Source organism: Kogia breviceps, chromosome 18, assembly GCF_026419965.1.
Source record: "Kogia breviceps isolate mKogBre1 chromosome 18, mKogBre1 haplotype 1, whole genome shotgun sequence".
Lineage (NCBI taxonomy): Eukaryota > Metazoa > Chordata > Mammalia > Artiodactyla > Physeteridae > Kogia > Kogia breviceps.
The window spans coordinates 55,160,118-55,181,466 of record NC_081327.1 but is presented as its reverse complement, the minus strand read 5'-3'; the positions used below and the strand labels follow the sequence as shown (position 1 = coordinate 55,181,466).

Genomic DNA, 21,349 nt, shown 5'->3' with positions numbered 1-21,349 from the left:
GCGGCCCGGGCGCCAACCAGAGCAGGCAGCCGTGGGACCTCAACTGGCCAGACCTGTCTGGGGACCTTTGCACACTGACGGGGGCAGGGCTGTGGGCCTGCCTGCCCCAGACTCCCGGACACAGAGAGTGACCTGGGGCCTGGCGGGAAGGCAGACCCCGAGAAACCAGAAAGCGCTCACGCAGGGCAGGACGGGGGAGGAGGCGGCCCCCAGAACCCCCGGCCACACGGAGGAACGTCCTGCACGCCTGCCCACAGGAGCGTCCACAGCCCATCGAAAGGTTCTGTCGTTGGGGTCATTCACACGGGCGTGTGAATGAGGGGCGCACAGCAGGCTCCGAGCTTCCACAGCAGCCGGGGGCTCTCGCTCTCGACGCGGGAGCAGCCGCCAGTCCGGGGGTCCGTCACCGTGACACCCTGTTCAGCCTAAGATGAGGACATCTCGGCCCAGGCCTCCCCTAAGCCCCGAATGCTCCACAACCCGGCCCTTCCTTGGCCAGATGGCACGACGCCCGCCACCTGGCACCAGGCCCGGCCGCCCCTGGTCGGCCGCAGCAAGCAGGGCGTGGGGCCAGGTCTGTCCACCCCACAGCCACGCTGGGCCACAACCCTGTCTCCTCACTGATGTGGCGCGTGTCCAGGAATGACCACCGGACGTGGGGCGGTGACACGAGTCTGTCCCCGAGGAGACACCCTCTCCTGTGCCTCCAGCCCTGCTCTGCCAGCGACCTTCCATCACAGTCAGGAGACGGGGCAGCAGAGACTCCCAACCATCTCACTCCCCGTGTGGGGGGCAAGGGACAGAGTGCGCAGCCCCCCGGCGACCCCTCCGCCTCCACACCAGCCAAGGGTGATCCCGCGGAGCGGGAGGGGCCTGTCCGTCACCGTATTTGCCGAACGTGCTGGGTGGGCGGGCGCCGCGGCAGTGATCGTTAATCGGAGGAGACAGGCCGCTGACTGGAATAATTAATGAGCGGCCACACCTGTTCCCACGCGTGGGCGCAGCCCCTCCGCTCACGGCGGGGCCTCGTGGTGTCCGAGCTGCCCTTCCCGGGATGGGTGGTCACAAAGCAGCAATCAAGGGTGAGACCCACGCGTGCGTCAAGCCCGGGTCAGGGCAGGGAGCCCGAGACCGCCGCCCGGGTATTACGAGCCTTCTGCACGGGGCCCGGCGCGGGGTGGCTCCCGTCTGGTCCCGGAGACTCTGGACGGGACCCATAACTGCCCTGGGCCTCGGTTCCCACAGCTGTCAAATGTGCCATCACGGCAGCGGCTCACGGAGCAGCAGGAATGGGTGCACGGGTGGAAACGGGAAGCGGGGGTCTCGCGCAAGCAGCTGCACCTCCTAGCCCACCCCCCTACACCCTCCCGCGCTCCCTGTCGACACCACCACCCAAGGGGCTGTCCTCAGCGTGCCGGGTCCCCCTCGCACCCCTCCCTCTGCGGACGCAGGGCCAGGCCAGTACAAGTGCTGACCCCCGCGACGAGGTGCAAAGGCTCTCCTCAGCTGCTCTGGGCCCTGCCCCTCACGGGGGCCACCGTGGAGGGGAGAGGCCCTGTGCCCGAGATCTGGGATGGACTGAACAAGGGACGGCATGGCCCTCAGATGCTCTCCGGGTGGGGACACAGTGGCTGGAGCCGGAGGCCCCCTAGGTGCCAGGCGCCTCTCCTGATAAGTGCCCGGGGTGATGGGACCCGGGGTGACCTGGGCTCTGCCTCCAGGCTGGCAGCAAGGCCCCTCCTTCCCTCAGGCCGTAGTAGGAGGAAGACGGCAGCCAAGAGCCTCCACCATCGGCCCAGAGCGAAGTCCTTGAGGGGACCTCGATTTAAGGACAAAGCCTGGGGACAAGCTCCGGGCAACTCGAGGCCATCACACGCTTCCTCGCGCTTCCGGCACCGTTTGCTGAACCAAACAGCAGAGTGAGGGACCCCAGGCAGCCCCTGTCCCAGGGGAGGGGCCCCGGGCGCACCAGCCCCAGCTCAACGCCGTCCCCAGAAGCCCCCTTCAACCCTCTGCAGGACAAAGCCCGGCTTGAAGGCAGCTGGGCCAGATGGCACCTTCCCAGCCTGGCTGAGGACAAACAAGGAGCTGGGGAGGCGGAGGGAGGGCTGGGCTGGCGGGCAGGGGGTCCGGTGGTCAGACCCACGCGCCTCCCGTCTGGCTGGAGCCCTGCCAAGCTTATGACAGGCACCCGGGAACAAGGTCGGGGTGGGGGGTGGGGGTGGGCCCAGGGAGCAGCCCCCAAACCAGGCTGGGCCCAGGAGGCTCAGCCGGCCACCCCGAGGCCCCCGATGGAGCATCTGCGGGAAGCTCTCATTTCTGAGCAGCGGCTGTAGAGATGAAAGAAGGAAGGAGTGGGGCGGGGGGGGGGGGGGGGGGGAGGGAGGAGAATCCTTCATTCTCTGGTGATTAGAGGTTTCCACTCGGCAGCCGGGCAGACATGCCCTGTTAGCTTGAAAACAGACTATTTGTCATTGCATCTGTCCTTCCACAGCTCCCGCTACCTGGGAAATAACGGTGACCCTGGTGCGCGGGAGGGCCCCCCGCGACTCACGTGCCTTGACTTCAGGAAGCCCCCCTCCCCCCTCACTACTCGGCTCTTCCGGGTCTCCCCCTCCCCAGAAGGATTCAATTCTCCGCTGAGCCTTTGTGCCGGAGCCGACGAGCTGTACATCACCCACTAATCCAGCTCCCTTCCTTGCCGCCCTCCCTGGTGGCACTAGTGTTTCATTAAACCGCCGCCGTGCTAAGTGGCTGGAGAGAGCCACCGCGGCCCTTTCTCTGGGGGTTAATCGGTGTTTCTGAGGCAGTGAGGACCCCCCCCACCCCGAGGAGGGCTGAGCTTGGCGGGAAGGGGCCCAAGGCCAAGGCACCTGAGCGTCCAGGAGGGGGTCGTTCAGGAGGCTCCTGGGCACAGGGGGCAGGACCGAAGGGGAGGATCCGGGCTGCGGGTGGCCGTCGCCAGCCAGGGCCAAACCAGGGGCGCGGCCACAGGATCACAAGCCATCTGGGCCCCCGGGAGTTAGGGGAGACGCAGGTGGTTAGGGCCCCGAGGTCGAGGCTGGTCTCCAGGTGGCAATGGGCCCCTCTGGAGGCAGGAGATGCTGGTGAAGACCCCTTGTCCCCCCTCAAACCAGGACTGCGGCGTCTTGGGCATCTCCAAACCCCTCTGGCCGGGATCTGCTCACCAGGCCCTGCCCTGGCTCTCTCGGGGTACAGCGACAAAGTCAAGACAGCAGCTTCTAGGAGGGCATGGGGGCCCTGGCCAGGTGATGACCCAGCAGTGTCTATCACCTCGGATATGGGAGTCAAGCTACGGCCGCCTGGCCTATTTCCAGGAATTCAGGGGGTCCCCAACTGGGCTCCCTGGTCAGGGCCTGCCTGAGGGGGGCCCCCCTCTGTGGACGGAGGCTGGCTCCCCCCACCTCCAGGGCAGAGAAAAGACAGACCCTGAGTGATGTCCAGCTGGGGCCCTGGCCCCCACCCCCCCTGCCAGCAGGGCAGAGAGCTGCGAACGGGGCGAGGGGCGAGTTCCACCCTCTCCCCTCCTCCCCCACTTTCTTTGTGGCTTAATTAGTATTTCCAAGTGGTGCTATCCCTCTGGGAACTCCAGAAAAATCCAGGAGAGAAGCACAGGGACAGTGTTCTTAATTAGGAAGGGCCCCTCCAGGCTGGGAGCACGGGGGCAGGTGGTGGAGGTAGGCAGGTGCAGGGGTAGCTCCCAAGGCCACCAGCTCGTCTGCACGGCCACGTCACACCAGGGACCCGACCCCCAAGCGCGGGAAAGGGCCTGCTGGGGCAGGCGGACTTCAAAAGTTAAGACAGAAATAGGAAAACTGAACTGTGAAAATACGGGCTGGTATTTTCGCTATTCGATTCCTTGTCTGTGCAATAGATAATAATCATAACAGCTACTGTCTATCAAGTGCTTATGATGTGCAAACACCATTTTAAGCACTTTGTCGCCCCAAGACTTCTATGTTGGAGTCCCAACCCCCAGGACCTCGGAAAGTGACCGCATTTGGAGACAGGATCTTCGAACAGGTAATTAAGGTAACATGAGGTCACTAGAGCGGGCCCCTGATCTAATAGGACTGGTGTCCTTATAAGAAGAGGAGATCAGGACACAGACACACACAGAAGCAAGAGCACGGGAAGAGACAGGGAGAAGACGGCCGCCTACACACTGAGGAGAGAGGCCTCAGGAGAAACTGGCCCTGTCCACACCGGGAACTAGGGCCTCCAGCCGCTAGAATAGCTCTGTCTTACATAAGCCCCCATCCGTGATGCTTGCTGTGGCAGCCTAAGACCACTAACTCCCGCGAATCTTCTTAAATCACACAGACCCTCCAGGTAGGTGCTGTAGATACACCATTTTGCAGAGAGAAAGACAGGCTCAGGGGAGTGAGCTGGGGCAGGGGATTTCAACCCCAAAACCCAGTCCTGCTCCGCGGGAGGCCACCATCCGGCCTCCCCACAAGCCCCCCTCCCCCCACTCACCTGCCGGCTCTCGCTCCTCCACACGCCATTGACGGTCTTGGTGGGGGCGATGGTCACCACGGGGGGCGTGCTAGGGACGCTGTGGCCCCCGGGGGGGACGATGATGGGGCCCATGGGCACGCGCTTGGGCGTGCTGGCCGGAGAGCTGTGGTTGGTGGCCGGAGAGGAGACGGGGGACGACTCGCTGCTCAGTGAAGACCCTGCGGAGAAGGACACGGCAGCCTGAGCAGGAGCCCCCCGGCCCCCAACAGCCGGCCGGAGCGCGCGGGCGCCGCGGATGCCCCGGCCCAGCCGGGATCCCGAGGTAGCTCCCCCCGAGCCTCCCCACCAGGCGGGAGAGAGCCGGGGCGCAGGCAGGGCCACCGCCCCAGACGTGGACGGAGACGGGGCCCCGGGAGAGCACGCGTGGCTCGACCAGTCACAGCCACGGCAGCTGGGGGCCACGCGCAACACCCCGCGCCTATGGGCTGATGTGGGCCGCGGGGCCAGTGAGGGGCCTGCCGAACCTGCCCCACAAGAGGCAGTAGCTGCACCTGAGGGTATGAGCGAGGGGGTGGGCACGAGACCACCCCGAGCCCCCTGTGGGATTGAGGGTGGGCGTCCCAGCTGCTGGACGGGCCTGGCTGAGTGAGGAAGGCTTGTATTTTCAAAAGATCGAATGCGTTCGTCTTAAGTTTTGAGAACTGAGTTATGACCCGGCGCTGAAAGCACACAGGTTGGTGGTTTTTAGCACATTCACAGCGTTGTGGAAACATCACCATTATCTGACTTCCATCACCTCCAAAAGAGGCCCCACCCTCAGCATCACCCCCATGTGCTGCCCCCCCACCCAGAGGCGGGTGGTGTGGAAGGTGGCAGGCCTGCGGGGAGCTCAGGAGGATGGGGCTGGTTTAGCTTCTGGCAGGGGCACAGGGGCACGGTGGTGCGGGGGTGGGGGGGCCTGGGAGGAGGTCACTTTGGGTCCTAAGGGGGAAGGCGCCCATTTGCAGCCAGGTTGGCCCGCAGCTGTTCCTCCCGCGATGGGGGGGGGGGGGGGGTCCCGGGACGCCCGAGAGCCAGGTGTGAAGGCGCGTCCCCTCCCCCACCCCCAACGTCACCACCCTGGTGGGATGTCCGGGCAGGCGGGCGTGGCAGCGGCCCCTGAGGGCCGGAGCTGCCAGCAGGGCCTGGTCCTAGGGTCCCAGAGAGTCACGCCCAGGCCCAGCAAGTTTCGGTCATCTGCACATCCACACCCCGCACTGTTCTGGGCTGAGGTCTGGGGACAGAGGAGACCCCTCACACGCCCCCCCCCCCCCAGAGGCCCCATGGCACACAGGCCGCCGACAGACACCCCACTGCACCTGAGAGCCACGGAGAACACCCAGGGCCCTGAATCTGGGGCAGACCAGACAGGGGACCCCCAGATTTTACTACACAGCAGAGCTTCAGCTCGTGCCAGGCACCGCGCTCGCCCATGGTCACGGGGGGTGCGTGAGCTCGGGCGGCCAGAGGAGGTGGACCTGGCCGAGGAGCCCGCTGCCAACTGTCCCAAGCAGCAGCCTGGAGACGCGCCATCTTGCAAATCTCCCCTCTGAGCGGCTCAACTGGGCAGCCTCCGTCTGCAGCAGCCCCACTTTGGGCACCTGGGGCCCCAGGGCAGGGGAGGAAGCTGGGGCCAGCACAGACCCCCCCCACCTCCACAAGTAGCACCCATCCTCCCTGGATTTTGTTCAGAACCTGACTGGGTCCCAGGGGCCAAGACCCTCATCTTTTCTCCAAACCATCTCAAGTGAGCACGCTCCTACTATCTAATCAAACCTTTGCTTGAGGGGAGGCAGGGCAGCCTACAGCTCAGGGCGCTGGGAGACAGTCACCCCACCCCTGCCCCAGAGGCCCCGACCATCGAGGCGCGGGCTCAGCAGTGACCAGGAGGCAGAGCGGTCGGATGCCAAGGCCCCACGGACGCTGGGACAGAGCTTCGCCCTGAGCAGCGTGCTCCTGGTCCAGGCCGCTTCACCGTGCTTCCCTAGGCTTGTGCACAGCTTGGGCAACTGTACGGGGCAGCCCCACGGGGAGACACCCGGCCAGCCAGACCTGCAGGCCAGGTGCCCCCTTCACCTGCAGCCCTCGGCCGTCAGTGCCTGGCCAGTGGGCAGTGAGGAGTCGCCTGAAGGCTGCTGCCTGTCGTGTGACCCCCGATTCCCCAAACAGATCTGCCAACCATGGCCCACACAATTCTGCAACCCCAAGTCGGCCGGGCCGACCATCGAGACCCAGCACCGGGTCAGGATCCCAGCCGTGGGGCAAGCTCCAGCCTCGGTCAGCTGCCATTACTGCCCGCCTGGGGACAGCCGACAACGTCGGCGGCCTTCCTTTCCCAGTGGGACAGCCGCCAAAGTTCTGAAAGTAGCTGTGTCTGCCAGGTTGGCAGGGCCCACCCGGGGCGCCAGCTTCAAGGGGGCGGGCCGACCTGGCCGGCCCTGGGGCACGGAGCTGGCCGCCGCGCCCGGCCGACGGAGGGAACTCCTGAACCCTGAGCGCTCACCAGGTTTGTGCAACCTGGGGAAACTGGGAGCACCTATCTCCCCACCACTGCCCATGCCCTGGCCCGGCAACCCCGCTCCTGGGGCCCCGGCAAAGCAGGCTGCCATCCACCAAAGACGCAGGCTGGCGGACCCTACGGGAAACTCCCGCCACGGCCACCAGCAGCCAGAAGGACACAGCAGGGCGGGGGCAGAAAGCCACCAGAGCTCTTGGCCACCAAGCAGGAGGACCTACTGTGCACCAGGCCTCCCCCCACGCCCCGCACCCGGGCCGCCAGGTATACACTCCGCCTGGGGGTATAAAGGGAGCCGAAAAAGAAAACAAACACACCGAGGACCCCCACCAGTTAAGGGAGAGACTGCACTGCCTGGAGAAAACGGCAGGGAGGGTCAAGGCCAGGTGGGCTCTGCTCGAGGGGCCAGGCAGACGGGGAGAAGCTGGAGCAGACCCTTCAGAGCCCCAGCCTGCGTCAGCCCCGGGGCCTCATGGCCAGGAGGGCCCAGGGGCCACGCCACCTGAGCAGAGAGACTCAGGGCCACCTGGCTCCCGACCACCCCCCACCCCCACCTCTCAGATCACCCCCCTCCGGCCTCCGAGCCCCCGCCCCCCGCCGTTAGCAGGTCTCCACGGATCAGCACCGTTTCTAAGCGCTGGGCAGTGAGTGAGGAAGCAGGAGGGGAGGGCGAGAGACGGAGCCCGGGGGCCAGGTGGCCCTGCCCGCCCGGAGGCCACGGGCAATTAGCAGCCTCGTCCCTCAGGGGCGGCCGGACGCCTCGCCTGGCAGCCAGATCGATGCCTGACCACGCAACCGCCAATTAGCGCGATCGCCCCCGACCCCGTTCTCAGGGCGGCGCGAGCTGTAATGAACCGGCGGTACACGGCAGGTGGCAGCGAGCCGCGTGCGGGTGCGGAGAGGGTGACAGCGCACAGCGGTCCGCGTCACCCGTCATCTGACCTCGCGGATTAGCACCCGAGGCCCCCTGAGCCTAGGCGATTAACAGCTGAGACACCAAAGTCGCCGTGAGGGGAGGGGAAGCGAGGCCTGGAAACACAAGTACAGCATGTCACCTCCCTAGACACCACCCAAACGACCTTAAGCACCCACTGGGTGCCCTGAACAAGGGCTTCTGTGGCGGGACCACCCCTGCCGGCACACGGCAGAGTGTGAGCTCGGTCCCACCACACAGCCCTCCCCCTCCCGGGGCACAAGCCTGCACTGAGTCAGGCCACCGCACCCGGGGAGGGACAGCGCTCGCCTGACGCGCTCCCTAAAGGAGGACCCCTGGGACGCCTTCCCGAGACACCCCCTCCCGGGGCCGGAGCCGCAGCACCACAGGGCCAGCGTGGCTGCAGGTGGGTGCGACAGATTCTGGAGTGCGGGCCAAGCAGCGGGGTGGCCCCACCCGGGCTGAGCCTCGCCCAGACTTTCACCCGGTGCGGGCAGGGACCCGGCAGCCACGAGCACGTGCGGATCCCCACCACCAGCACGCAGAGGCGGGGAATGAGGTGGGGGACCCTCCGGACTCCCCGCAGGCCGGGCGCAGCGGGGACAGCCGGGCACACGGCACACGCAGGGCTGCCCTCAGCCCGCTTCCCTTCCCGGAAGAGGCCCGCCCGGCCTCCCCGCCGGCTCCTCCAAGGCGCGGGAACAGTCGGAGGCCTGTCCACCCAACGCCCTCCCCCAGGAGCCCTCCCCCCACCCCATGCCACCCCGCCCCCAGCTGTAGAGTCACAGGACGGTCACTAAACAAGGTGGGGCCTTTCTGACAAGACGCACTCCCAGGGGCCGACGACCAAGACATACGTGGTGAGCAGGACGGGCTGGGAGGAGGGGGGGGCTTCCGCTGTGTGGGGGGGCATGAGGGGCCGGGAGGGGCGCATCAAGGGACAGGAGAGGAACTGGGGGCAAGAAGGCAGAGGGGGCTCCAGGGAGGGGACGGGGAAAGTCGCCATTGCAGCGACACAGCCCGGGGAGGCCTCTTGTGTCTCATCAGGGCAGGTGCAAAAAGCCCCCCTCCCTGGGCCCCGCTCTCCTCTGAATCCCTGCACGCTCACACCTGCGCCACGAGGCGGATGGGGCTGCAGACGCGCCAGGAAACCCGGCCCCGCCGAGCCCTGCGGCCACACAACTGACACACACCCGCGTCCCCTCACTGGTTTTGCTGGGTTCTTTGAAAGAGGCAGACTTCAGGTGGCAGAACGGCGGGGACGCCCCTCCCTCCTGGCTCAGGCAGGCTGAGCGAGGCACCGCCAGCGGGCAGAGTCCCACCTCCAACGCCGAGAGGGAGGGGTGCTCCCGCCTCCTCCAGGGGCTCCAGGGAAACCAGACCCGCCTGCAAAGCCAGCGACAAGATGAGGCCAGCAGCCAGCAAACTGGCCTGGAGAAAGGCGCGCTCCCTCCCGCCTGGGCCCCGCTGCCCTCGCCAGCCTGCTTGTGCCTGGTCCGAACGGCCGGGGTCCGGCAGTCACTTCTCTTGCAGGCGGCGAAAACGGTGCTCGTGCCCTCAGGGTCTCCGTGAGGCGGCTCGGTGCACCAAGGGACACGTGGGATTTGAACAGGCCACCAGGCCGCGTGGCTCTGGAGCCCACCCTGCTCCTTCCACCCCGCCCAGCCCGGGCCCCGCCGGCAAAGGGGCCAAAGACAGACGCCAAGGGCACTGCTGCGGGGCGCCTCATTCAAGGGGGCCCCGGCCTGTCACTGCCGAAGGATCCCACGCGTACAACCGGGACCAAGGTGGGGGTCAGGTCCAAACCTGCAGCCTGAGGCTCCTTCCAGAACGTGCTGTGTGGGCCTGGGACTCCCTTTCTCCAAAGACCAAGACGAGGGTCGAGGTGACAGGCAGCGGCTGCCCTGGGCCTGGACGCACCCATGCCGTCAGGACAGTTGGCAGCGGCCGTGGCTGACGCCTCCGGCCCGGACAGGACGGGCTCTCGCCCCAAATGGGGTCAGTCTGGGCCTCGAGACACACGGGCGGCACTCAGCCCAGCCCTCGGCCATGGAAGGCCTTGCCCTCCTTTCCCGGCCCCTCAAGCCCTGGCTGCACTGCAAGGGTGGGGGAAGGTGGCGATGGCAAGGGTGGACCTCATCTGCTGCTTATCCTCAGCCTCTTTTGTTTTTTTACTTTTTTACTTTGGGCTGCGCCGTGAGGCACGCAGGATCTCAGTTCCCAGACCAGGGATCGGACCCACGTCCCCTGCACTGGAAGCACTGAGCCCTAACCACTGGACCACCAGCGAAGTCCCTAGACGTCACCCTCATCCTGAGGACAGACGGCAGCTCAGAGAGGTAGAGTACTGTGCCCAGGCCACACAGCAAGGGCGTGAGCCGGAATCTGCCAGCGTCCGTGTCCACCCTTCTGGGCGCCCGCGTCAGAGTGGGTTACAGGGCCAGGCGGGTCTGGCCCCGCCCCCTCCCCCTCCCCGGAGAGGCAGTCCCTTCGAGTCCCCCAGGAGAAGACACCCGGCCCCGCGGTGGCCGACGGGGACAGAGGAGCAGGGCCGTGTGGCTGTGAAGAAGCCTCGGGAAAGATAAAACCCCACCGAGAGCCTGGGTCTCCTCCTCGCATGCTCTCTCTGGGGGCAGAGCAAACGACAGGCACCTGAATTCCTTGCTCTGAACTGGATTTTTAAATGGCAGCCTGGAGACATGACGTGAGGAAGGACATCAGCCGGGAGAGCAGGGCCACGGCTCGGGGTAAGACGCTTCCGCGGCGTGGGGGCCGGCGGGGGCGGAGGGGAGGGTCACGGGGCAGCGGGAGGCGCCCAGGGCTGCGGCCAGCACCCAGGAGGCCCGACCAGCACGGGCCCGGCAGCGGGAGGGGCCTGCGGCCTCGGCTGTCTTGGCTCTGCCGTCGGGCCCACCTCTCCCACCACCTCCCCGGGCAGGAGGAGACACCGCGCCTGCTCCACCTGGGATCTCTGCCCTCGGGGACAGGGCCCTCTGGGGTCAGCCATGGGGTCCCGGGACGCCTCGGCCCCCAGACGCCGAGACGCTGGCACCCCCGGGGCTGTGGGGCCTGTCGCCCTGGGTCACCCCCAGGAAACGGGGGCCTCGCCCTCATGGAGGGACAGCTGCAGCAAGAGGTGGTGGCTCCCTCCTCTGGAAGGTGGACACGGATGCCAGGGGGCAGGAGGCCGTGGAGTTTCCCGTCTCCCCTCTGCTGCCCAGGGCTCGGGACACCAGCGAGCCCGAAGCTCTCGGCTTTGCCCACCAGCAAGAGGGACGGCGAACAGAGGCCAGGGCCGTGCTGGGAGCGCAGCGGGAGACTCTGCCACGTACGCGGCAGGTGCTCCATTAACGGTCGCTGCCACGGTTCAGGACGGGAGAGCCCTTGCTGGCTCCACCTCCTCACACGCCTGGTGACAGGTGTGCGGCACCAACCAGCCAGCGCAGTGTGCTGTGAGTGGACAGCCCTGCAAACACCAGTCTGAGCGCAGGAGCCAGCCACGGGGCCGCGTGCGCCCACAGGTGACAGACGTCCAGACAGCGGGCCCTGGCCGCCAGGGCCGGGGGAGGGCGCGGGGACAGGGTGTCTCTTAGGGGTGACAAAATACGCTGGAATTAAAAGAGTGATGGTCGCAGAACTCTGAATGCACAGAAACCCACTAAACCGTGTCCTTTACAAGACGAATTTTCCAAAACGGGAATTATACCTTAAGAAGTTAACAAGCAAAAAGATCACCCCCCCCCGCCCACCCTGTCATCACCAAGCCCAGCAAACGTCCCCCCGGGCTCTCTGGTCCCCGGTGGAGAGGCAGGCAGGGGAGCTGGGGGCTGCTGGCTCTCCCCACCGTGCCCCTAGAGCCCCCAGGCTTCCAGAAGGTGACAGCCCACATCTCCACTCCGTTCCCCGCTCTGTGGGGAGCACAGAGCCCCTCCCCAGTGCTCCCTGCACCACTGCCGTGGGTGCTGGGGGGTGAGAAGGGGGTGCCCCTCCCCGGGCACAGGGCGTGTCCTCACCCGCTGTGTGACCTCACGCTAATGACTCGCCCTCTCTGAGCCTCAGCCTCCCCACCTGTACGATGGGCTGGGCGGGCGACTCTGGGCTGCCAGCCAATTCCACACAGACGGGAGACACAGCCCATCAGAGCTGGGGCAACTCCGTGAGAAAAACGGGGACCAGGCATGGGTAGTGGCCCAGAGGATGCTCCAGAGAGTAACTGAGCTCACTTCTTCAAACCAGATGGTGCACTGCCAATGACGCTGATCACTGCTGCTTTCAACTCCAGACTCTGCCTGGGGCCCCCAGAGGCAGAAATGAGGTCACAAGTCCCCAGGACACACACACAGCGACTCGAGCATCAGGGCAGCCCAGGGTCCAAATACTGAGCCCCCCGCCCCCCAAACCTCAGCTTTCTCTCAGAACGATGGGAATAACCTCGGGTCACGCAGCACAAGCTCTGGCCAGCGTGGCTCGCCCCTCCTCCCTCACCTGATCCTTGGTCACAAAGTTCCCGGGTATCACGCGCAACACCCAGATCGCAGCCTGCGGGGAGCAGGGTCTGCTCCGCGACGGCACCCGCTGCTCCCGGCCAGTGAGGCCCAGCAGTCTCTGGCACGCGGGCTGTCCACCGGCCCAGTATTCGAGCCCGACGCCGGGGCCAGCCCGGGGCAGCAGAGGGCAGACGAAGGCCACGAGGGCAGGCTCTCCCGTGGGCCGCGCCTACAGACCTCTCCGCCGCCCGCTCGGCAAGGAGGGAAAGACACCCTTTCACTGCCACATCCTGTACAGATAGGGGGTGTCACCCCAGGATGAGCCCAGCTGCCCGGGAGTGGACACAGCTGTTGGCTGAAGCCCTGACGCTCGGGGGTGACTCGGCCAGACGGCCCCGGCGTCTCCCACGTGCTGGCAGTTGTCTTTGAAAGCTGCGCCAGCCCTCTTCCTCCGCCTCCTGGAACGCCGGGAAGGAAGACGCCAGAGCAGGGAGCGAGCTCGGCCCCGGGGGCTTCGCACTGACTCTGAAGAGGCCCCCCGCCTCGACCCCAGCTCAGGGAGCCACTGTGCGCGCTCCTCCCGGGGTGCTTGCAGCCAGCCCAGGACGCCTGTTCCGGGGGCCTTGCCGGCACGGAGCTCACCGTATCTCTGCTCTCCGGCCGCGTGCTGTGCGGTGGCCCCGAACACCGGGGGCCTCCCGACAGCGGCGGGGCTCCTGCGGCCGGACCGGCCGAGGAGTCCCGTGGAGGGCGTGGAGGGCGAGGAGGGGCGTGCGCGCAGGCCTGGGAAGGTCTGTCTGGGGGGACAGAACAGCCCGGGGCAGGCGGACGGCAGCGGGGAGGGCGATCCCCAGCGATGCAGGAACCAGGCCCCGGAGGCCTTCGCTCCTGGGCCAGGTGCACACGCTGCCCGACAATCCTCATCTACTCCCCCCTCCCATTCCTCCTCCGTCCAACCACCACGTGGTCAGCAAGGGTGTGGGGACTGGTCAGATTCAGGCGGCAGCAGACCCCCAGCCACTCCGCTCACGGCAAATGTCCGCTCTGCTGAGCTAGATAGAGACCCCAGAGGCTATGAAGACAGAGCTCCCGCACACGTGTTCTTTGGGTGCCCCAGAGGGCCTGGAACCCAGGACGCCAAGCCCTGGACATTCGGGGCAAGGCAGATAGCCGGCGGAGGCACCAGGGTCTCTGCTCCCTCTGCCTGGGAGGCCGACCCCCTGCCTCCAAGCAGGAATCTGGAGGGTGTGTGAGAGGCCTGCACCAGAACCGGCCAGGGACCAGGCCTCCCAGCAGCTCTGGCTGCAAACTGCCCGTCAGTCCCCCCCTCCAGCCAGCAGCCCTTGCACTAACACAGGCTGACGGTCAGCCCTACAAGTGCCCAGAGCCAGAGCTGTAGCGAGCCTCGAACAAACAGGCAAGGCTGAAGCTCAGAGAGGGTCAACGTGTACACAAAGTCACAGAGCACATCACTGCCCGAGTGACACCAGACCTCTGGGGGACACCTGTCCACACCACCACAAGACCCCTGCCTCGGAGGGATTCAGCTGTGCCCCCACTTTGGGGCACTTGGGATAAAGAGGGTTTCCAGAGACCGTGCTCCCTGCCACGTCTGGAGGGGGTATCAAGGCCTGGAGCCCCCGGTCTCCTGGGAAACATGCCACCTGGGAAGAGGCCCCCGTGGCAGGCTGTGGGCTCCAGAGGGACGTATCAGGGCCCAGCACATCCACCCTCTGAAGCCACAGCTGCGACGCCCCCTCGGTGGTCCTACAGCCAGAGAAGGACAGAGCAGGAGCGAGCGCGGGAAGCAGGAGCCAAGCACAGCTGCTGGGGCCGGCGGGCTCCCCAGCCGGGCGGGTTTCAGACAGCGCGGTCCCCGCCAGAACGAAGTAGCACGGGAAAAACCGGCAAGTGTAGACGTGGGCGTGCAAGCACGGGGGAGGGAGCGGCCCCGCCCCCCGAGCCCCGTGAACGTGGGGTGGCGGCTCGTGGGACCGGCTGCTTCGCCCCGAGGGCAGGAGCCGCGAGGCCTAGGCAGGAAGGAAGGGGCTGCTCTCTCCCCCGCTTCGTGGAGCCGCCCAGCGGCGGGCGCGCCTCTTACCTCTGGGCTCCTCCGCCTGTTTGGCGAGCTTGCGCAGCGCGGCAGCAAAGCTGGAGGACGGCGCAGCCTGGGCCGACAGCGCGCTGCTGGTGGCGGGGCTGCCGCTGGGCACCAGGGCGCCATTGAGCGGCGAGGGGGTGAGGGGGTTGACGGTGGCGGTGGTCCTGGTCGCGGTGGAAAGCATCCCTAGTGAAGGGGACTTGGGCTCATGGCTCATGCCTGAAACAGGAAAAGAAGAACCAGAAGTCACCCAGAGAGCAGGAGGGCCCGGCACCGGAGCGGGGTCCGCGGGGGCCGCACGGCCTGGGGGTCCGGTGCCAGCGGGCGGCATGCGGGGAACGGGAGCAGAGCCGGTGACCCCGGCAGGACAGGAGAAACGGAACAGAGCCAGCGCTGTGCAGAGAACGGGGGCGCGACCCCGGAGTCCAGGGGGCAACCCCACCCTCTCGGCTCCGTAAGCAAAGAGCCGCTGTGCCCAGGACCCCGGGGAGCCCAGATGCCGAATGGCTCGTCCCGGCCCAAGCCAACAACCTCTCCAGGACAGCCCGGAAGATCTGAGGGCACCCCGACAGGCGTGGGGGACGGAGACCAAGGCGCGGGGCCGGCGTCCCCACAAGAAAGAGAACGCCGGAGGAAAGGGAAAGGGCTGAACCACTGACGATCACGAAGACAAACGCACGTCTGCCAGGCCTTCAGCACATGGCTCTGGAGGACTGATGGAGCACATCCTTTTCCTTCCAGAAAAGCAAACAGGCTCGTATGGGCGGGCAGCACAGACCCGGGATCCTCGGAGGCGGGTTGGCCGGAGCCCTCCTGTGCCGCCACCATCCCCCCTCGAATCCCACAGCCACAGCGGTCTGCACTGAGAAGGTGCCTCCGGGGACAGGAGCAGGCAGAGAACACAGCCACCTGCAGACCCTGCTGCGTTCTCGCCCGGCGCAAACCCCGCCTAGATGCTCAAAGACCCGCGACGGCAGGTCTAAACCGCTGTCCGGGGGAAGCCCCCTTCCCACGGGGGTCCAGGTTCAGGTGCCACGCTGGCCGAGGAGCCGCCACCCGCCAGGAGTGACATCAGATGCCTTCCCACGAGCCCCCGGCCTTTCAAGGCCTGAGGAGGCTCAACCTTCACCCGCCCCACGCGCCCCACTGATACGGGCCGGGCTCCCTCGCGGGCGGGCGTGAGCGGTGCCATAAGTAAGTCTTCCGTTAACTTCTCCTGCCCTCTCAGGGGCACCTACCGACTGCATCCCCGGCTCCCTCACTGTGGGTACATTCAAGAGGCGTAAATCAAGGCGCAGGGCCTCGCGGGTGGCACGGGCAACGGGCTGTGTGCAAGGAGAGGTTAACAAACTTGCGAAGCCCCAGACGGAGACCTAGGAGGGAGAGCTCCAGGGAACAGCCGCGGTCCCCTGGGGAGGGGTCCTGGGGGGTCATGGGAGGGGTGAGAGAGCACAAGCACAGAGTGCCCAAGAGGATGACGGGGTGGGAGTGTGTGCTGCCGCCAGGCCACGGCCCCCACCCCGAGGAGCTCTCCGCAGCCCCCAGAGCCCACCCCACCTCTGCGGCACTCTGCATCCAGTCCAGCTCGAGGCTAACTGCAACCTGCTTCCATGCCTGTCCCCGAGGGTAGCCAGGTGAGCACTGGGGACCCCTACCGGTGGCCAGGCAGGGGTGGGCCCCTGAGACTTGCCCCGCCCCGCCCCCCAGCCACCCCCAGAACTAGCCAGGAGAGGCCGCGGGCCCTGACACACGCCCTGAACCCAGGGTCCCGGAGAGCTGGGCCGCCGCCGCCATCACCTCGCTGGGCGGGCGGGAAAAGAGATCTTGGGGGCTCGGCCGCATAAACGGCCACGGCAGGGATGGGGCGGGGGGCGCATTAAAGGCGGTATCGAGGCAGGCGCGAATTCGAGGGAACACCGTTCACTTGGGAGAGGGCTCGCACCTCGGAAATAAAGGACCCGCACAAGCGCCCCTGTGCCCAGGCCGGCCTCCCAGCTGCCGGCGGGTCACGTGGGCGGAGCCACGCCAGGCGACAGGGCCCCATCGCAGCAGGCGCGGCACCAGCCGGAGGCGGACCCCGCGTGTCCTCCTCTTTCTGGAAGAACAGGGGAGAGGGTGGCAACCACATGCCCACAAGCACCGCAAGCCCACCAGAGAAACCCGAGAACCCGGGGAGCGGGGGCGGGGCGCAGGGTCCCTGCACCAGCGGGCTGGTGACTAGAAAACACAGGTTCCTAACAAGGGTCCTTTCTCAGCCAAGCCGGCACCCAGCCAGCCACTGGAGGGCCGAGGAGCCCAACGGACGCCATGTCCAGGAAGCTCGGCCCAGGCCCCCCTCGGCCCCCTCTCCTCCTCCTCCACGGACGGTGTGGACAGAGAGGGCAGGAGGTGCTGCCGGCCACGGAGCGAAAAGGAGGTGGGAGCCTGGAGGTCTGGCGCAGCGTGGACTAGGCCGCCATATGCTGTGGCCTGAATCCCGGCTCTACGACCTCTAGCTGTGTGATGCTGGGCAAGTTACTTTGCCTCTCTGGGCCTCCTCAGCCTCCTCGTCTATAAATGGGGGATAAAGACAGAGTCTGCCTCATGAAGTTACTTCTGTGAGGGTTCAAGGAGGCAAATTACATGAGAAGCTTCAGAGCAGGGCTGGCACGTCCCAGGAGCCACTGTTATTATCACGCAGCTGGTCAGCGGACGGGGGCAGAAACCCAGGTCTTGGGTGGGCGAGGGGCTTGGCTAGGCTCATACAGGTCAGGATGGGCAAATGGGACCCGCCCTGCCCAATCTGTGCCACCCACCCCCACCCCCATCCCTTCCGTGTCACACAGCCCAGCTCTCCACATCTGTGAGTGGCACGGGCAGGTCCACGCAAACACACAGGACACCCCGGGACAGAGGGGGACCGGAGCTCTCGTCCTGCTGCCTGCGGGGACACCGAGGACGTGACCCCACACAGGACCTGATCCGGGCAGTCCACAAGTCTTCTGGGTCCTGCTTGGGACCAAAGTACCCTCCGCACCCACACTCGGTGGACTGATGGGTTTCTTTTCTTGGGGGGGGGGGCGGGGGGCGGTATACAATGGAGCGCCACCCTGTGGGGACCCCGTCCGGGCACGGCCCGCACAGGTCCCGGAGGTCCTGACCAACACCTAGAGGAAGGCATCGCTGCGAGGGGCTGCCCGGAGACCAGGTATATGACGGGGGACCCCGGAGCTCCCTACTCCAGGGAAACGAAGACCTTTCCTGGGACATCAGGTCACACAGACGGTTGGGTCACCTCTCAAGACACCCTTGCGATGGGCCTGGGAGAGGCTGCAGCAGCAGTGGACGACCCCCCAACCCCCCACTCACTCCCACCCCGGGCCTGCCCTCAGGGTCTCAGACAATCCCGAGAGGGCAGCAGAGCACCGGTGGGGACACGGAAGCCAGGAGCTGTCCAAAGGTCGGTCACGGTCACACAGATGAGCCAATGCCACACAGCTCAGCAGCACATCTAGGACTTGAACCCCATTTTCTGGGCCCAGATGCAATGTTCTCACCACTCATGACACCACCTGACCAGTCCAAGGCCCCACTGTGATGCCAGACCAAGAGGTGCAACACACGCAGAGCTCAGGTACGCTTGACTACAGTGGTTCAGAAACGTGTCCAAGTCTGGCCCTCATCCCTCAAGAGGCAGGGATGAATCCCCTTCTCTCGATGTGCGGAAGACGTCTCAACTCACTTCCACTGAACAGAACACGACAGAAGCGTGGCAACCGCCAAGATGAGGTCATCAAAGGCCCCTGGCCACCTCCCTCCCTGCACTCTCCTGGATCACTTGAGCCATGGGGCGGGGGAGGGGGAGGCGGTCAGCTGCCAGGTTGTGAGGACGCCCTAGGTACCTGCAGGGAATCCCACATGTAGGGAACTGAGGCCTCCAGCCAACAGCCAACTGAATCATGAACCATCTTTGGCAGCAGCTCCTCCAGCCCCAGGGGAGCCTTCTGATGAGACCACAGCCCCAGCAACAGTTCCTTTACACCAGACTCTGGGCCAGAGCTGCCCGGCCGAGCTGCTCCCGGATCCCGACACGATTAGGTTTGGAGTAGCTTGTTACACAGCGTCAGGTAACTGCTACAGTGAGTGCCACCGCCAACGTCCTCTATTGATCACGACCCTCAATCTCCATTTCCCTTCCTCTGTGGAAGTTCAACCACCTGCAGGTACTCTGGGCCTTCTTCACCCACAGAGTCTCCAAATCGGGCCCCTCTGATGCCATCCAAGGCCATTAACCACCACCCCCTTTCCCCGCATTCCTTAGAGAACTGGCCACCACCTTTAAAATTTAAAGCGTATCACCTCTATGGGAAAGGTGTCACTGTGCCCATTTTATAGAAGAGAGGCTCCAGGCTTGGGCCCAAGGGCCGACAGACGGTCAACAGCAGGGCTGGCATTATCTGAACACAGCACCTGTGTCCCACGTACATAAAAGCTAGTCAGGGCCCAGATCCAGACCCATCCTGGGGCCGCGGCAGAAGGGCCTGGCTCTCCCACCCCACAGCCCACACCGCATGCTGCCTCCGGACAGAGGGGGGAGGGGGGGTGGCAAAGAGAGGCAGGCGAAGCGGTCCTGCAACTCCCAGTGACCGGCCCCCGTGGTCCAGGGAGCAGATGTGGAGGTCACTGCCCAGTGGCCCTGTGACAGGCTGGCCGGCTGGTGACCCAGGCGGACATGCTGTGACCGCCAGCTGCCAGCACTGGGCAGGATGGTACACGGGTGCCAAATAAGCGGTAAGCACCCACGGGGCAAACCCCGGGCAGACCCCAAAATGTAACGGGCCACTTAAGGCCACGGGTGGGGGTCTTCAGGTGACAAAAGGAGGAGCAATTTTCTCACTTTTAGTCCTTTTACGTCTCTATGTTCTAGTTTTTCTGTAGTGAACCAGGTTTTTACACGTGGGGGGCCCTCAAACAGACAGACTTGCCTGCATGAATTTGGAATAACCAACAGGGGATGGGGTCTTGCCCAGACCGGGGCCTCGTGCGGGGCAGAGGCGGGAGCCGAGGGAACTGGGGTGCCCCCCCCAGAACCCAAACCCTCACCGACAGCCCCAGCCTCTCCCCTGTGACCAGGGTTCTGGGGGGCAGGCCCGCCCCCTGCCCCCTCCTGGACCAGCCGCCACCTGAATGCCGCTGTCACACTCCTACTGGCATCCAGTGACACCCCACCCCCCTCCGAGCCTGCTCTCCCCCCTCCTTAACGCCCGGCACGTGCTGCACAGGCCCCACGTACAGCGCCCCCGGGCTCCTGGGGCTCCCCCAAAGCTAGCGTCCCTGTCGTGGTCTCTGGAACAGCTTCGGGCCAGGAAAGCTGCTCTGCTGATGTCAGGTCACTTAAAATAGAATTCCAAACGAGCAGCTTCGTTAGGGGAGTCTAAAATTAGCATTCCTCCTCAGCGTGTGTGCGTCGAGAAGGGGGGGGTGGGGAGGGGAGGGGAGGCAGGGGGCCCGAGGGACCACCGGTAGCTGGGGTGACGGCCCCCTTGCACCTAGGACGTGGAAGGACAAAGGCCAAATTCGGGGGACCCAGAGACCCCGAAAAGGGTCACCTTGGACCTGCTGGGGATCAACACGGCCTCCGGGAGCACAGCCCCCACCGTGTGCCTCGCCCCCCCCCCCGAGTCACAGGCTCGGGGTCACTTGAGGGCTGCTCTGCCCCCAGCCCTGCACAGGCAGGTGGGTCCCACCGTGACTGTGGAAGGCCCAGTGGTGCATGGAGAGGAGAGGGGGCCTCGGGCAGTCCTGCACCCTCTAGAAGCCGCGCAGAGCAGGGGTGCCTATCCTCCCCCACGCCCTCATTAGAGAGGTATTTATTAACTTCTGCGCTCCCGGCCATCGACTGAGTTCTTGTCTACATTATCAGCTCATGTAAATTCATTATCCTAACAGCTGGAAATAGGCTCCACAGCACGAAGGCCAATGATGGATGAGGGCCGGGGGCTGGAGCGGCCCTGGGGGCAGGGCCAGAGCTCCCTCTCCGGCTGTACCAGCCCCTGACGCACGGGGAGCTCAGGTGGCCTCCTGGCCGCCTCATTTGCATCACATGTTGCTGTTCACCTCCTGTCCCTTCGACCCCCCAGGAGAAATGAGCTACAACGGAGCCGAGAGCCCCTGCCCCGTGCCCGAAGCCGAGGGCAGGAGAGGAAAAGCCACCAGGCTAACAGCACGCACCGAATCTCCCAGGCCCCTCCTCCCCCGGATGGCAACGTTCTTTAGAAGCAAGGACTGCCCGGGGAGGGCATCACCCTTCCCGCTCCTTCTACCAAAGTGTGGTGTCCTTAACCAATACTCTTTCCTCTTCCCTGCCCAGGTTTCTAATACAGCCAGAAGCAGTACAAAGCTTAAACCACACCCCCCCCCCAAAAAAAAGGCAAAGAAGAAAAATCCAGGTGCAGAGGGGCGAGCTGGGCTGACGGCTAGGCAGACGTGTTGCAGAACCACTTTGCCCCCGGTGCTTCAAAACAGGCCCCGATCGACTCCGAACGCTCCCAACAGCTGGACTTAAAGGGGGGGGGGGGGTGCGAGGCAGGCCCCTAACACTCCATTAAACGTGGCCACGGCGCGGCTCCCGCTCTCCGTGAGGGTGGAGGGCGTTATTAATCAGTGCGCCTCAGCCTCCCTCCAGCCTCCCGCAGATCCCGTAATTACCGCTGCCTTCACACCGATCTTCTGTGGCTCCAGACCTCAGGCCTGCTCCCTCCATGCTCTGTAATTACAAGCTAATGGCTGAGATGCATTTTCTGCTGGCTCCC

General features: G+C 65.6%; 1 protein-coding gene across 14 annotated transcripts in view; it reads right to left on the bottom strand.

Moving 5' to 3' along the window:
- GSE1 (Gse1 coiled-coil protein) overlaps window positions 1–21,349 on the bottom strand; it is a 418,214-nt gene that overhangs the window by 21,571 nt on the left and 375,294 nt on the right. For 11 of the 14 annotated variants that reach the window (XM_067020279.1, XM_067020281.1, XM_067020280.1 and 8 more), the window contains 2 exons: window positions 14,559–14,777; window positions 4,501–4,700 (listed from right to left, as the gene is read on the bottom strand). In XM_067020279.1, the coding sequence (XP_066876380.1) occupies window positions 4,501–4,700; window positions 14,559–14,777 (419 nt within the window). The remainder of the gene's footprint in view (window positions 1–4,500; window positions 4,701–14,558; window positions 14,778–21,349) is intronic. The other 3 variants (XM_059045487.2, XM_067020285.1, XM_059045498.2) reach the window with 1 other exon arrangement.